The sequence below is a fragment of the Canis aureus genome, chromosome 8 (genome assembly GCF_053574225.1).
Source record: "Canis aureus isolate CA01 chromosome 8, VMU_Caureus_v.1.0, whole genome shotgun sequence".
Taxonomy (NCBI): Eukaryota; Metazoa; Chordata; class Mammalia; order Carnivora; family Canidae; genus Canis; species Canis aureus.
Genome location: NC_135618.1, coordinates 35,110,826 through 35,128,262, shown reverse-complemented (window position 1 = coordinate 35,128,262; position 17,437 = coordinate 35,110,826). Strand labels below are relative to the sequence as shown.

General features: G+C 42.1%; 1 protein-coding gene across 5 annotated transcripts in view; it reads left to right on the top strand.

The window, feature by feature from the left end:
• The window catches only part of SORT1 (sortilin 1), a 65,532-nt gene that overhangs the window by 35,338 nt on the left and 12,757 nt on the right, over positions 1 to 17,437 (top strand). For 3 of the 5 annotated variants that reach the window (XM_077905755.1, XM_077905753.1, XM_077905757.1), the window contains 9 exons: positions 1,747 to 1,820; positions 5,010 to 5,059; positions 6,266 to 6,396; positions 9,372 to 9,516; positions 10,734 to 10,889; positions 12,868 to 12,974; positions 15,384 to 15,486; positions 15,813 to 15,981; positions 16,548 to 16,738. In XM_077905755.1, coding sequence (XP_077761881.1) covers positions 1,747 to 1,820; positions 5,010 to 5,059; positions 6,266 to 6,396; positions 9,372 to 9,516; positions 10,734 to 10,889; positions 12,868 to 12,974; positions 15,384 to 15,486; positions 15,813 to 15,981; positions 16,548 to 16,738 — 1,126 coding nt within the window. The remainder of the gene's footprint in view (positions 1 to 1,746; positions 1,821 to 5,009; positions 5,060 to 6,265; positions 6,397 to 9,371; positions 9,517 to 10,733; positions 10,890 to 12,867; positions 12,975 to 15,383; positions 15,487 to 15,812; positions 15,982 to 16,547; positions 16,739 to 17,437) is intronic. The other 2 variants (XM_077905756.1, XM_077905754.1) reach the window with 1 other exon arrangement.

Below are 17,437 nucleotides of genomic sequence, written 5' to 3'. Positions count from 1 at the left end.
TTGGGTAAATCAGGAATGTGGGGAGGTGGTGAGTATTACCAGAGGAGAAAGGAATTACAGAGGAAGAATGGTGGGTGAGAGTGGGGGAAGCACTGCCTAGATCAGTCCCGTTTAATCGCAGTTGTTCGGGGACACTTCTCTCCCGCCCCCGTGGGGTCTGGGCCCAGGAGGCTTGTGTTGCCAATGTAACTGACATTGTCTGTCTTTACCTAAGTCTCTGCTACATTGGAAAATGTTGACCAGTCTCTTCTTTTGGGAACTGGGCTTGCTTGGCCTCTGTGACCTCATTCCTTTGGTTCTTTCTTACCTTCTAACCTTTCCTTCCTGGTCTCTATCGTAAACTCCTGTCAACCTCTTCCACTCTGACCATTTGAACTGCCGTGGTTATATATAAGATCTATGTTTCTGACTTCCTTCTAGGGCTCCAGATTTGTCTTGCTGCTCCCCCGTTGTGCGCGTGCGTGCGCGTGTACACATACACACACATACACACTCATACACTCTGCCCTACAGCGGGGAGCTCCCAGTTCTACGGAATCTAGTTCCTAGATTCTTTCTGAGCCTATTCCTCATAGCTGTGGTTTAGGGCCTCACTAACTTTTTTTTTTTACATTTTATTTCTTTATGTGAGAGAGGCAGAGAGCGAGCATGAGCGGGGGTGGGGGGGGCAGAAGGAGAGGGAGAAGCAGCCTCCCTGCTGAGCAGGGAGCCCAACATGGGTCCATCCCAGGACCCTGAGATCATGATCTGAGCTGAAGGCAGACGCTTAACTGACTGAGCCACCCAGACCTCACTAACTCCTAATGAACTAATATAGAACCACTTTTTCACTACTTTTCCTGCCTCTGGTCTGAAATCCATTTTTCCCATTGCCATCCAAGTATTCTGCCTTTAAAAAAGTAAAACCAAGGGGCACCTGGGTTGCTCAGTCAATCCAACTCTTGATTTTTGACTCAGGTCATGAGCTCTCGGGCTCTTGAGATCGAGCCCTGTGTCAGGCTTGGTGCTAGTCATGGAGCCTGCTTAAGATTCTCTCTCTCCCTCTGCTCTTCTCCTCCTTACCCCCCATTGCACATGTGCATGCTCTCTCTCTCTCTCTCAAAAAAAAAAAAAAAAAGTAAAACTGAGGGCCAGTTCACAGAGCGGGCCCTTCTTTGCTCACCTTGGAATTTGTGCTGCATTGGTGTCTAAAAGCTTTTAGCTCCTTGCCCATGCTGTCATGTGTTCTCACCTCTCACCTTGGCTAGTACTACTGTGTATTCATGCAATAATATTTCATCTCCCCTATTTGCCTTCTTTTGGTTACACTCCTCATTATTTAATACTAGTTCCGCTGTCTTCACAAACCATCCAATGCAATGTCACCTGCTTCTTATTCCCACCCCAGCAACCATGTTTTCATAACTTACTACATAACTTACTACATCATATCAAACTACTTCTCCCCGCCCCTTGTTAAACCCAGAGCTCCTTGAGATCCTGGGTATATTTTGTCTTTGTATCCCCAGTGCAACATCTAAGACAGTGCCTGGCTAATAGTAGGCACTTTGTAAGTGTTTGTTCTTCTGAACTTCGAAAACCCTGAAGGGGTCCCCATCAGTGATGGGGGGAGGGTGCAGGCAGCTTGGAGGGAACTTCAGCGTGTGTTTCACTGCCCTGAATGATTAGATATGAATTATTAAAGGTCGTATAAGCAGCTGCACAGGACAAAGCTAGAATTCTGATAAATCCTTTATAATATTTCAGAATGGCCTGTGGGTGTCCAAGGATTTTGGGGGAAAATGGGAAGAAATCCACAAAGCAGTATGTTTGGCCAAATGGTGAGTAACAGAAGACTCTGTATGTGCAGAGCCCTAAACCTTTCCTGACAGTGCTGCCAAAAGTCACATGAATAAATATTGAGCACTTATTCTCTGCCAAGTACTCCTCAGGGTGCCATAAGGGATATAAGGGGAGGGGTATGACACAGATCTTGACCTGGAGGAGCTTCTAATTTTGCTGGGAAAGAATACTTAATCTCACTAAATGTTAGAATATAAAGCATAAAACTAGGCACGTGACGGAGTAGCTGCTGCCTGCAAAGGTTTATTCTCCATAAATGGTGACATCAGTTGGAGTAGCATAAAATACAGCTTTGATTTGGGGACTTACGTATTTCCCTGTACCCAGATTTATATTCCTTCATCTGAAGATCCATTTCAGTTGTGTGGAATGCAGCAGGGAATCAGGAAGAAAGCCCAGACAGCTTCCAGACCAGCAGAGTCACGCTGTCTGTGCACCAAAAATCCTTCACTTCTCTCAGTGGAACACCCCACCACCACCACCTGTGCAGTGGAGGGACTCTTACTTGGGAGTCAGGTCACCTTTGTTCTAAACTGGACAGTCAGTGGCTTAACATATCTGGGCTTTCATTGTTACCTTTTATGAAGAAAGATTTATTGGGAGAGTTTAGGAGTTGGTTGAGCAATAATTGAATTAAAAACTTTCATAGCCAAAATTCTGATTAGGCTCACACTCTTGTTTAGAGCCTCTTTCTTCTTTCTCTTTGACTAATTTTAGCACATTTGTTAGTCTAGTTTTCCTGTTGATAGCATATTGGTGCCAGAGGTTGGGTATGTGAGTGCTAACAACAAGCCCATGCCAGCATGAGAAACCTCTGCCTGGGAGCCTCGTGGAGGTGTAACTGTACAAGCAGAAACAGACTCTGATGGGATGTGATGATTTAATGCTAGACCAGGAGAGCACACGGACCTCAGTAACTTCTAATGGGAACACTGTGTTGTGGTTCCATATGGTTGATGCTCATGAATGTGACCCATAGTCCCAAGGAAGAATTTAATATTTAATGGCCTCTAATGGCCTCTACTTAGGGAGTCAGGGAGATGTGTAATACAGACATTGCCAAATATATCTCCTGAAATTAAAATACTAAAAAAATACTGCTTAGAGTAGCCTTTCCCCAGAAACTCTTGGTAAAATGAGGTCTGTGCTGCCCTGCTAGGATACACATGCTACATCTGCATTCATTCTGTGTATTTTAAGGAATGTGGTTTGTGCCTTATATGGTCTTATCAGGAAGGAAGGAATTTTAAGATTACTAAGTTAACAAATTACTTCACTCTCGATGGATCTAAAGTATATAGGGTGTGTTCAAGTAAGCCTAAAATAAATTTTGGTCATTAAAACTAACCTTGATATATATCACACTCCACAGTGTGCACTTTAAATGTTATATTTCAGTTATACCACAATAAAGCCAAAAGAAACCAACAGAAAACTCATCTTTAAAACTAAACATTTAGGGATCCCTGGGTGGCGCAGTGGTTTGGCGCCTGCCTTTGGCCCAGGGCGTGATCCTGGAGACCCGGGATCGAATCCCACGTCGGGCTCCCGGTGCACGGAGCCTGCTTCTCCCTCTGCCTGTGTCTCTGCCTCTCTCTCTCTCTCTTTGTGACTATCATAAATAAATAAAGAAAAATAAAATAAAATAAAAAGGTAAAAAAAAAAAAAACTAAACATTTAGGGCAGCCCAGGTGGCTCAGCGGTTTAGCACCACCTTCAGCCCAGGGCGTGATCATGGAGAAGACCTGGGATCGAGTCCTGCGTCGGGCTTCCTGCATGGAGCCTGCTTCTCCCTCTGCCTCTCTCTCTGTGTCTCTCATGAATGAATGAATGAATGAATGAATGAATGAATGAATGAATAAATCTATCTATCTATCTGTCTATCTATCTATCTATCTATCTATCTATCTATCTATCTATCTATCTATCTATCTAAACATTTAGAGGCGCCTGGCTGGTTCAGTCAGTAGAGCTGCAACGCTTGATCTCAGGGTTGTGGGTTCCAGTCCCACGTTGAGTGTAGAGATTACTTAAAAAATTTTTTAAATCTTTAAAAAAAACTAATGGTATTTTATTTTGTATCCAATATTAATTTTTTACTTTTATGATCCATTTCTTTGATTAGCATCTAAATGTAAGATAACTTGTAGATCTTTGATTTCTGGAATTGACAGCCTGAAGTGCTGAAAGAACATGCTCAGACCTGCACCTTGTGCTGGTGCTAATCCATAAGTACTATCAGAGTCTGAACCTGCTTTCCTGAAAACTCCCTTTCCAAGTTAGAATTTAAATTATTCAACATCTGACCTAGCTATCTATTCAAGATGAAAGAACTAATTTATTTAGCACATGCAAAGCATTGAACTAGGTTCTGAGGGGAAACAAATCCTAAAACTTCATACCTGTCCTGAAGAACCTAATAATGTAGAAGGAAAAGAAGTAAGCTGTTGGATTAAAATAATTAAATAGGAGACGGAGGAGTGCTGAGCGGCCGGTACAGAATGGCACAGTGCTCTGGAACAAGGTTTCTCAACCTTGGCACTAATGACATTTTGGACTGGACAATTCATTGTTGTGGGGGTGTTGCCCTCTGCATTGTAGGATGTTTAGCAGCATTTCTGGCCTCTTCCCACTATATACTAGCAACAACTCCCCATCCCCCAGCTGTGACAACCAGAAATGTCCCCTGGGGAGTAAAATCACCCCCAGTTGAGAATCACTGCTCTAGAAGTGTGTAGCAAAGAAGCTTTCCAATTGGAGTGCCAGGAAAAGTTTCATGAAAGAGCTAGATTTTAAGCTAGACCCTAAAGATTGTGAGGGTAAGATTTGGTTACATGAGAGAAAAAAAAGCATTTAAGCCGGAAACAGGAACAGCAAATGCAAGAGGCAGACTTGCAGAGAGTAAACAGACCAGTCTGCCCAGCTGGAAGAGTTCACGTGAAGAAGTAGTGGGCTGGAGGAAATCCTGGGGCCAGGCTGGGGGCGGTGGGGGGGGCTTGACCAGTGAGGCTGGGAGAGTCCGGCGTACAGCATCCCATCCCAGAAGGCTGTTCCGGCTGGCCCCTGTGGATGGAGCTTATCATTAGCAGCATTGCTTGGAGCTTTGTGACTGCAGTTGATGTTCAGCTGTCTTGAACCCTGTCTTTTCTCTCTTTGTCTGTCTGTAGGGGTTCAGAAAACACCATCTTCTTTACCACCTATGCGAATGGCTCCTGCAGTAAGTAATATTTTAGTTCCAAATAAGAGTGTTCTGTTGTCCATTCATAGTAGAATGTTCTGGGTTATAAGAGATAGAAACATCAAAGATCCTTCCATTCTCTAGTAATTTTAATAGCTAAGATAACTGTCAAGGATTTTTTAAATTTGGAAGTACTGAACCTAGATCAAATAAAAATGCAAGCTATACATAGAGACAATGTACTTAATTTTACCAGCGTATTTAATAAAGTAAATATTAGGCTACAGACAATAACAAGTTGAAATGCATAGTGATTTCCGCAGAAGTGGATGGGGGTTGTGTTTGTGTCAGTGGATGTTGTTGGCTTTCCAATCTGTGACACCGTTTTAAAGCAGAAAGCATAATCTTTCATTTATTCATTCAACAAATTCATTTCATTTTTTCATTCATTGATTTTTCACACCTGCAGTAGTATGAATCACTGTTCTAAGGATGGAGAGAGGAAGGCACCGAAGCCCTTCTCTCTTGGGGCCTGAATTCCAGTAGGGGGTTAGATGATGAGCAAGAAAACAGAAAACTCAAACAATACTACTTAAAATAGAGTAAGATAAGTGTGTCGTGAAGAAAGCAAAAACAGGACGCTGTGGCTGTGATGTGTTTATGCAACACTGTATTTGAATTAAGTAAACTCTTACAGAAGGGGAGAGGGTGAGGGGTTAGAGTAACTGGGCAATGGGCACTGAGGAGGGCACTTGATGGGATGAGCACTGGGTGTTATACTATGTTAGCAAATTGAATTTAAATAAAATATTTTTTAAAAATTAAGTAAACTCTCTGTCCAGTGCAAAACCTTACATGTATAAAAATAAAACCCAAATTATGAATTCCCTATGTCTAATGTGTGGTATTTCCATGGTCACTTGACTAACATGCGTAGAATTAAAAATCCTTTAGCTGGGCAGCCTGGATGGTTCAGCAGTTTAGGGCCGCCTTCAGTCCAGGGCATGATCCCGGGCACCCAGGATCGAATCCTACATCAGGCTCCCTGCATGGAGTCTGCTTCTCCCTCTGCCTGTGTCTCTGCCTCTCTCTCTCTCTCTCTCTCTCTCTGTCTCTATGAATAAATAAATAAAATATTTTTTAAAAATCCTTTAGCTATAAAATTAAGAACATTCTAAAACAGTTATTTTGAACTAGAGATTCACCTGTATGTGAAATTTTAATTCATATTTTGTCTTGTTTAAGAAGCTGACCTTGGGGCACTGGAATTATGGAGAACTTCAGATTTGGGGAAAAGCTTCAAAACCATTGGTGTGAAAATCTACTCATTTGGTCTTGGGGGACGTTTCCTTTTTGCCTCTGTGATGGCTGATAAGGTGTGTATTGCCTCTCTTGGAGGTTCTGAAATTTCTCTAAGTATGTGTTAAATGGATCCCTATTATGACTAGTACTGACAGTTTCTTGCCTTTTTGCAACATTTAGTATCGCTAACATTTGGAGGTAATTCTTTTGAGAGGCTGATTGATTCTTCTGGGCTACTCTGCACTCCAGCCTGTTGTCACCACAGGAATTCTGATATCTGTTTTGTGACACTTAGTCCCAAAGTTTGGACTTCACTCAGACACAGACATCTGAAAAAAAGCAATCCACTTGCTCGTTATCCAATCTGATAATAGAAATAGGTAACATTAATTGGGTACCTGCTATATTCTAGGTACTGTTCTAGGCCCTAGGAATATAGCAGTGAACAAAATAGATAAAGGTCCTGCTCTCAGAGCTTATATTTAAATAAGGAATTAGATACTAAATGAATAAATATGACATTATATACAGTAATGATCCAATCTATAAAGAAACATAAAACCGAGTAAGGAAACAGAATGTGCTTGGAACTGGAGCAGTCCTGTTTTAGGTAGGGTGGTGTGGATGAGCTGTCTGAGACCCAGCTGGAGTGAGAGCTAGTTCTGTGTACATCTAGGCTGAAGGAACAGTAAGCGCAAAGCCCCTCAGACTGGAACATGTTTGAAATATTGAAGAAAAGTGAAAAGGACAGCATGGCTGGAGCACACTGAAGGGTGGTCCAAAGAGGGGGAGCCAGTGGTCAGATCAAACAAGACCTTTATAGGTCATGATTAAGACCTTGGCTTTAAAAAAAAAAAAAAAAGACCTTGGCTTTTATTCTTCATGTGTTGGGAAGCTGTGAAAGGTGGTGAGCGGGGGACTGGCATAAGTTGGCTTCCCTTTTGACAGAGCAGGTAGGTGCAGAATAGCCTCCTGGGGGCAAGAATGGAAGCACCAGGCGCAGCTAGGAGTCTGTGACAGCAGTGAGAGATGGTAGATGGGACCAGGCTATTAATGTGAATGAGGGAAGAAGTGGTAAGATTTTGGATATATTTTTAACGTATTCCCAATAGGATTTGCTGATGAATTAGCTATGGTTTGCGAGGGAGTAAATGAGAGGAACCAAGGATAACTTTAGAGTCTTTGCCCTGAGCAACTGGGTGAATGGTAGTACCATTCACCGAGATGGCAAGAGAACCAAGTTTGTAGCAGGAAAATCAAGAATTAGGTATTGGGTATGAGATGCCTCTTAGATATCTAAGTGGAAATGTCGAGTGAGCATTTGGGCATGTGAGTCTCCCCAAATTATATGATACATGATATATGATTATATGATATATGATATATGAAGAATTATAAGATGATATCTTCTGGAGGGCTGAGCACTCGCTGGAGCACCCTGACGACACTGAGGGGCTGGGAAGAGATGAGAATGTAGCAGAGAAGACTGAAGGAAGGAAAACCAAGTGGACTGAGCCACGAAAGCCAAATGGAGGAACTGCCTCAAGAAGGAGGTTGGCTACATGAAACTCAACAGAGATGCGGAGTTAAAGGAGTCCTGAGAATTATCCACTGGAGTTGGCAAAGTGGTGGTTGCCACTGCACCTGGTGCCAGGAGGCTATTCCTGCCCCCAGGAGGCTATTCTCCACCTACCTGCAGACCTTGACCTTGACGAGTGGAGTTTCATCGGAGGACTGGGGTTAACAGGCTGATTACCGTGGGTTCAGAGAGAATGGGAGTGGAGAAGGGGAAGTAGTCACAGTAACCACACATAACTTCCTCCAGCAGTTTCATAAAATCTTCCCAGCAACCCTAGGAACAGGTCCTCTTGCCTCAATTTGTTTTTGAGGAAATTGAGTAAGTTGCTTACTACCCAAAGGTAGAACCATGGTCGAAAGCAGATTCCAGAGGTAGCCTCCAACAGTGTACTGCTACTATCTATAAAATCATCATCCTACTGTATGCTTTTGAATTCTAGTTTCTAAGTGTAATAATGGGTAAGATTGAAAGTAAACACCTAGGTATAAGTTAGAAAAATAAGTTAAATGTACTTGTCACTGAATTTTAAAAAGTATTTAACATAAGGAGGCCCTGGGACTAATTCTTGTGCCCTGGCCAACTGTGTTGAGCTGTTTATCAAAGAGGAGGTGTTAATTGCCTCCTTAACGGACTCCTTTTAGCAGATAACTACTCCCTGATCAGCTCCTTTATATTAATTTCTGCCTCTCCTTGGCCACTTCCCAGCCTGTGCATGTGACCTTCATTATGGCTGTTCATCGACACCTATTTCCGTAAAGAGGAGATACGTCACATCTTGACTTCCCTGTGATCTCCCAAGCATGGGTTTCATCTCCAATTTTTGGATTCTTAATTATTTAATTCTTTGGATTATGTCAGGACTATCTCAAAGGGATCAAACTTTTGTGCAGCAATTGTAATTTTATGAATTATCTGAGCAAGCATATGCAAATGGCTATAAAGCCAAACTAATGGTGGCTCCATCATACTCTTAGCTCAATTGAAGGAAATGGGAATGTCAGAGGTTGGAAAGATTCTGTCTTACAGGGCCATACTAGAATGAGGAAGCCAAAGAGGAGGCCAAGATAGCCTTACTTACAATAGAATGGATTGTTCCTTTGCCTGGAACTTTGCCGGGGGTTAGAAATTGCTTTGGTAATTGGTACTGGACCTGTCATTTACAGCAGTTATATGAGGAAATGGATGATACTCAGAATTATGAATAATAGTGTTCCTATTCATGTCCCTATACATGGCATCTTGGCTCAGCAGTTTAGCGCCTGCCTTTGGCCCAGAGCGTGATCCTGGAGTCCTGGGATTGAATCCTACATGGAGCCTGCTTGTCCCTCTGCCTGTGTCTCTGTCTGTCTGTCTCTGTCTCTGTCTCTGTCTCTGTGTCTCTCTCTCTCTCTCTGTGTCTCTCATGAATAAATAAATAAAATCTTAAAAAAATAATAAAATTGAAAAGGTAAATATTGGCATTTGTTCCAGGATACAACAAGAAGGATTCATGTGTCGACAGATCAAGGGGACACGTGGAGCATGGCCCAGCTACCTTCTGTGGGGCAGGAGCAGTTCTACTCCATTCTAGCAGCTAATGATGACATGGTGTTCATGCATGTAGATGAACCTGGAGGTAAGAGCTTTTTTAGTGGCCCACCCTTGATGCATAGAGATTTAAGTTTCATGTTCTACTTTGAGCTTCCTTCTTACATGTTGACTTTTCCTCTTACCCGTAGGCATAGGCATTAATTAGTGAGTGTCCTACTGAATACACTATCTTACAGATAATACAGTCTCTGTTAAGAAGGCCCCTTGTTTTGATCCTGTAATATGGTTTACGTGTATGTCCAGGTATTCTAGAGCAGTGCTGCTTAAAGAATGGTCAGAGGACTGATACTGGTTTGCAAACTCTTTGTTACCAAGTAAGCACAGAAAGCAGTAGCAAGCACTGAGAAACATCTATAGCCATTTTTTTTTGTTTGTTTTTGTTTTTTTTGTTTTGTTTTTTTTTTTTAATTTTTTTTTCTATAGCCATTTGATAAAGTAATCTTATATCTGTTAAATGTAATCATTTAAAAGTAATGGATCATATTTCCTCTCTCTTTTGTATTTCACTCTTCTTGTGATTAATTTTTTTATATGTCACAAAGGACCAGTTTGTGCTAATAATAATAGAAATTTAAAAATTGATTCTTCAGGGCTGGCTCAGTCAGGAGCATGTTACTCTTGATCTTTGGGTTGTGAGTTCGAGCCCCACGCTAGGTACAGAGATTATTTAAATAAATAAAACTTAGGGGAATCCCTGGGTGGCTCAGTGGTTTAGGTCCTGCCTTTGGCCCAGGGCGTGATCCTGGAGTCCCAGGATCAAGTCCCACGTCAGGCTCCCTGCATGGAGCCTGCTTCTCCCTCTGCCTGTGTCCCTGCCTCTCTCTCTCTCTGTGTCTTTCATGAATGAATAAATAAATAAATAAAATCTTAAAAAAAAAACTTAAGAAAAAATTAATCCTTCACCACAAATAGTTTGAGAAGAGTTGTTCTGGAATATAAAGATTTAGAGATATGTATGAAATGAATATAAGTGCATTGCCTCTGCCATCTGAATATACCTGGGAAGGGCTTTTCTGTAGCACCTAATTCATCCAACAAACAGCATCCACCATGCTGGGTGCTGGAGTTAAAGGTGGACATCACACTCATGAGTATCAAACCAGGACCTATTCTCAGGTCTGCATCCACATCATGAAGAGAGACAGTTGGCTAATGTATGCAGGCAGCCATGTGTACAGTTGGACTGTTGTTTTCTCTCTGTTCCCTCCCAAGACAGTGTTTTTGCTTGTTCACCTATTTCAGATACTGGATATGGCACAATCTTTACCTCAGACGATCGAGGCATTGTCTATTCCAAGTCCTTGGACCGACATCTCTACACCACTACAGGTGGCGAGACAGACTTTACCAATGTGACCTCCCTCCGTGGGGTCTACATAACCAGTGTGCTCTCAGAAGGTGAGTCTGGCCACAGCTGTCCTTCAGCCGAAAATGTTGGGAGTTGAGGTTTTGTGGGAGAAGAATGGTCCTGTCCCCCAGGAATGTTGCTTGCCTAGCCTACAAGCCTATCCATATAGATTCTGGTCCTTTATTTTACATAAGTCATGGTAAATAGAACTAAAAAAAGGCAAAACAATAGCAGGTAGAAAGAAAGACTTTTGGGGTTCCATGTTGTTTAGAGTAAGTGTTAAATTAAAAAAAATAAGTTTTCTATATTGAGAGGTTCAGGACTAGAGGAATGAGCTTGAGTTTGAACCACTGCCCGCTTTCCTCCTTGTAGAGGGCACAGCGGTAGCCAGCATTTCTCTTGTGTTATACTCGGTGGTTCTGCAGAGCTCACCTTCCCTCAGGCCCAGTTATACAAATAAACACGTCACTCTGAAGTACAGAACGACTCTTAAGGTTTTGTTCATATATGTATTTATTTTTTGGTAGGAGGTGGGGGTTTGTTTTTATTTGTAAAGATCTTGCAGCAGTCTGCAGGTCCTAAATGGTATTGGTCCCGTTTCCTCCCTGACCTCACCTCCCACCCCTCTCCCCTCTGCTGACTGCATTCTGGTCACTCCAGCCCTCTGCACACACGCGGGTTAGAAATTTGTGGGCACTGTTCTCTGTTCCCCAGACAGCTGTGAGGATGACACCATGCCCCTTCCCATCTCTGCTCATATGTCGCTTTCTGACTAGAACCTGCCCTGGCTATCCTGTTGGAAGCTTGTCTGCTCTCCCCTCCTCACAGACACATTCAGCCTCTCTTGAGCTGGGCAGGTTTTTCTCATAGCACTTACTATCTAACATACTATATAATTTGCCTATTTATAGCATCTGGTGTTCGTTGTCTGACCTCACTAGGATGTATGTTTCACAAAGTTTTTTCCTGTTTTGTTCACTGATAGAGTCCCAAAGGCTCACAACAGTCTTCATAGTAGGCACACAATAAATATTTATTGACTAAATGAATTGTCCTTCACTGGCCTTCTTGTTTGATTTTTCTTGGAAATCTCAACGCAAATTGTTTCTGAATTTAAACCTGCAGTAGGGCAGCCCGGGTGGCTCAGTGGTTTAGTGCTGCCTTCAGCCCAGGGCGTGATCCTGGAGACCCAGGATCGAGTCCCATGTCAGGCTCCCTGCGTGGAGCCTGCTTCTCCCTCTGCCTGTGTCTCTGCCTCTCTCTCTCTCTGTGTCTCTCATGAATAAATAAATTCTTTTAAAAAAATAAAAAATAAATAAACCTAAAAAAAAAATAAATAAACCTGCAGTAGTGTATGTCATTGATGAGACATGTAGAAAAAAGAAAAGGTATAAGAGAGGGTAGTGGACAGACCAAAACCAGGAATTATTATGCCAGACTTACACATATACATTCAAGTCTTGAGAGTCCCTAAAACAAGCCTGATATCCTGGCCTTATCTGAGGAAGGATTGGGATGCCTTCCCAGTGTCCATTTTACTTCTAAGGCAAGCAGGCAAGCAAGGAGAATGGACATCAGCCTGTTTGTGTTGGTGAGGAGATAAAAGGTATCTTTCAAGAGTATCAGTCTAGATGGTATCTGGAATCAGCTGGGTCCTACTGAAGTGGGAAATCTTCCTCAAGTATCCTGGAGTTCTGCTCACCAACACTGAGCCATATTTGTTGGATGTTACAAGCTTGTGAGACTCCAGACTTTTAATGGTATTATATCGTCTCGAGAGAGAGAGATGCAATGATAAACAAATTTAAGAGGGGGCACCTGGGTAATTGAGTGGTTGAGTGTCTGCCTTTGGCTCAGGTCCTGCATCGGGCTCCCCACAGGGAGCCTTCCTCTCCCTCTGCCTGTGTTTCTCCTTCTCTCTCTCTCTCTCTCTCTCTCTCTCGAATAAATTAAATCTTTAAAAAGAAAAAAAAATTTAAGAGGATGCTTCTGGTGTTTCAGACTTAATATCATTATTTTCTCATTCAGATAATTCCATCCAGACTATGATCACTTTTGACCAAGGAGGAAGGTGGAAGCACCTGAGGAAGCCTGAAAACAGTGAATGTGATGCTACGGCAAAAAACAAGAATGAGGTTTGTTTTACCCCCAAGTGTCCTGTGTATTGGGAGCAAGGCAGCCATCCCATTCTGCTTTGATCAGTGTCAGGCCTTTGACTAATGAACATGATTAGGGGCGACAGCTACAAGTGGAAAGTTGGGAAATGAGAGTAATGAAAGTGACTTCGAATGTAGGAAAAGGAACTGCAAAGAAAAGCCCAAATACTATGGATTATTTGTCTTTTAAAGAAAAAACTGAAGGCTACAATTTTGTGTTTTACTATGCTGCTGAATGCAGAGTGGAAGACAGGCCAGGGATCAGTTAAGAATCAGTGTGGCAAAAAAAAAAAAAAAAAATCAGTGTGGCAATGAATGAATGAATGAATGAATGAATGAATGAATCAGCGTGGCAGGGACTCCCGGTGGCTCAGCGTTTTAGCACCTGCCTTCCGCTCAGGGCGTGATCCTGGGGTCCTGGGATCCGGCTCCTGCATGGAGCCTGCTTCTACCTCTGCCTGTGTGTCTCTGCCCCTCTCTCTGTCTCTGTGTGTGTCTTTCATGAATAAATAAATAAAATCTTTTAAAAAAAAGTAAAAATTAAAAAAAATTTATTTCTTTTAGAGAGAAAGTTCACACGTGTGGGGGGAGGGGCAGAGGGAGGGAATCTTCAAGCAGACTCTCTGCTGAGCAAAGAGCCTGATGCAGGGCTCAATTCCAAGACCCATGAGATCATGACCTGAGCCGAAACCAAAAGTCAGAGGCTTAACCGACTGAGTCACCCCAGCGCCCCTCAGAAATCTCTCTTAAAGACAGGACTAGGTCTTACTTTTAATCACCACCACATCTTGTACAGTATCTAAACAACGTCAAGTGTTTATCAAGTTTATCTGTGTGGAATCAGGCTTTAAGTATTGATCAGAGGCTTTGTATAATGCAGGAATAAGATAAACTAAGACATTACACATAAGAAAATAATTACATAATTTGCTCCCAGATATATACTAATGCATTTGGAATCAAGAATATCCCACTGGAGGGCACCTGGGTGGCTCAGTGGTTGAGCCTCTGCCTTTGGCTCAGGGCATGATCCTGGGGTCCTGGGATTGTGTCCGCCATCAGGCTTCCTGTGGGGAGCCTGCTTCTCTCTGTCTATGTCTCTCTCTGTCTCTCATGAATAAATAAACAAAATCTTAGAAAATATATATCCCATTGGGACTATAACTCAACAACAAAAAAAAACCCAAATTAAAAAATGGTTAAAGGACTCGAATAGGCATTTCTCAAGAAAATATACAAATGGCCAATAAGCACATGAAAAGATGCTTCATGGGCAGCCCGGGTGGCTCAGCGGTTTAGCGCCGCCTTCAGTCCAGGTCGTGATCCTGGAGACCCAGGATCCAGTCCCATGTCAGGCTCCCTGCGTGAAGCCGGCTTCTCCCTCTCTCTGCCTATGTCTCTGCCTCTGTGTGTGTGTGTGTCTCTCATGAATAAATAAAATCTTTTTTTTTAAAAATGATGCTTTACATCACTAATTATTAAAGAAGTACAAATCAAAGCCACAGGGAGTGATCATCTCACACACACAAGAAAGGCTACTATCAAAAACAAAACAACCTGTGTTACTAAGGATGTGGAGAAATTAGAAACCTTGTGCACTGTTGGTGGGTATGAAAAATAGTGCAGTCGCTATGGAAAATGGTATAGTGGTTCCTCAAAAAATTAAACGTAGAACTACCATATCCAGCAATCCTACTTCTGGTTATATATCCAAAAGATTGAGAGCAGGGTCTCAAAGAGCTATTCGTGTGTCCATGTTCATAGCAGCATTGTTCACAATAGCTAAAAGGTAGAAACAAGCCAAGTGTCCATTGACATATGGATAGATAAGCAAAGTATGATTGATATATATATATATACATATATATATATATATATATATATATGCAACGGAATAATATTCTATCTTAAAAAGGCAGGAAGTTCTGACACTTGTTACAACACGGATGAACCCTAAGGACATAACACTAAGTGAAATAAGCCTGTTGTAAAACAAATATGGTTCCACTTCTATAAGGTACCTAGAATAGTCAAATTCATAGAAACAGAAAGTAGAATGGTGGTTCTCATTCTGGGAGGTCTGGAGGTCTGGGGGGATCTGGGAATTATTGGTTAATGGGGAGTTTTAGTTTTGCAAGATGAAAAAGCTCTGGAGATGGATGGTGGTGATGGTGGTACAATATTGTAAATGTACTTAATCCTAGTGAACTGTACACTTAAACATGCATGGTCAAGATGGTAAACTTTATGGTATGTGTATTTTATCACAGTTTTTTTAAGGGGTATCCCACTGAAGTCTGGATTAAGTTCAAAACTGCCATAGAAGGCTCTGAGATGAGTAAAAAATAGCACTTTGATTTTAATCTAAGCTTTGGTTTCTTTTCACAGTGCAGCCTTCATATTCATGCTTCCTACAGCATCTCCCAGAAGCTAAATGTTCCGATGGCCCCACTCTCAGAGCCTAAGGCCGTCGGCATAGTCATTGCCCACGGTAAGCAGCTCTCCCCTCATCTCCCTGGGAACTATCAGCTGAGCACACTGAGACTCAGTCCCAGCCTTGAATCCTATAACAAAACCACCATATGTGACTTTTATCATTCTTCGTAGAATTTCTTGCACAATAATGTTACTTTGGGTTTTTCCTAGAGAGAGAAACGTGACTTCTCCCTTTCCCAAATTTTGTGGCCCTTTTTTTCTGTTACAAGAAGCACGATGGGAAATTATCAGAGAAAATTCATCGAAAATTATTCTCTCTGCAGTAAATCCCCTGTGTTTCGTTGCTGATCTTGGCTGATGAGATGGTGTATTGTGTTGCAGGTAGTGTAGGGGATGCCATCTCAGTGATGATCCCGGATGTGTACATCTCAGATGATGGGGGTTACTCCTGGGCGAAGATGCTGGAAGGACCCCACTATTACACCATCTTGGATTCCGGAGGCATCATTGTGGCCATTGAGCACAGCAGCCATCCTATCAATGTGATTAAGTATGCATGAGCTCCACTCCACCCACACTATCTGCATAGGGGGCAACTGTGGGGTGTTTTTTGGTTGTGGGGGTCAGAGTAGGCTGATTACTGACCCTGATTCAAATGGTGCATCCTGTGCAACTGTAGGGAACGTTCTTGAAGGGAATGCAACCCTTCAGTGGCTTTGCTTTTTCCTCTGACTTCTTCTAGCTAACACTTTGTCACTTTTTAAAAATATCCTTCTTTTTCTCCATGAGAATCTTACAGGAGTGTTTAAGCATTTGGGGTGGAAGATGACTCCTTAAGTATAAGTTATATAAAATAATTCCTGTTTTGTTTATTTATAAGCCCATTCTTCCCTATGAAAGAATTTTTATAAAGGCATTTTCCTCTGTACTCTTTGAATGAATCCTTTTTATCTACCCTGTTAACTGTAGGCATTAAAAATTAACATAATTGTCAGTAAGACATAACCTAAAATATGAAGGGTTTTCTCTGGTTTGGGATCAAACAGCCAGAGTGGTTTCCTGGTACTCCAGAACATGTTGATGTCTGTCCCAACTGTTCTCTAATTGTGGTTTCAGGTTCTCCACGGATGAGGGTCAGTGTTGGCAGACCTATATGTTCACCAGGGAGCCCATCTACTTTACCGGCCTAGCTTCAGAACCTGGAGCTCGGTCCATGAATATCAGCATTTGGGGTTTCACAGAATCTTTCCTGACTCGCCAGTGGGTCTCCTACACCATTGATTTTAAAGATGTCCTTGAAAGGAACTGTGAGTATCTCCCTTGGCATTTTCTACCAGAAGCTTAGAAGCCCATTTTCCTAAATAACCAATTCAGTTTCATTTCTTTGAGCTGGAATAAGAAAATGAATAGGGAAAAGGGTTGAAGGATGTCCCATGTAGGTAACCAGGCAATGGAATGGTATCAGAAATGCAGCTTCCCTCTTTGGACTAGCACTGTCCAAGAGAAATAAAACAAGGATCACATGTGCCATTTAAATTATTCTGTTGGCTGCACTATAGGAGCAAAAGAAGTGAAATCCACTTTAGTAATAATACAATCATCTAACATATCCAAAATATTATCATTTCAACATGTAAGGAGTATTAAGAATTATCAATGAAATGTTTTGTATTTTCTATTTCTTTTTTTTTTTTAAGATTTTATTTATTTATTCATGAGAGACACAGAAAGAGAGGCAGAGACACAAGCAGAGGGGGAAGCAGGCTCCATGCAGGGAGCCCAATGTTGGGACTTGATCCCAGGACTCTGGGACCACGCCCTGAGCCAAAGGCAGACCCTCAACCGCTGAGCCACCCAGGTGTCCATTTCTCTTCTAAAGCTTCAAAATCCAGTGTAAATTTGCCACTTAGCCTTATCGTAAATCTCAATTCAGACTGGCCATAAGTGGCAAAGGCTGTCATGTAGGAGAGCCTGGCTTCGCACTGGTAGAGTTCTGTAACATTCTA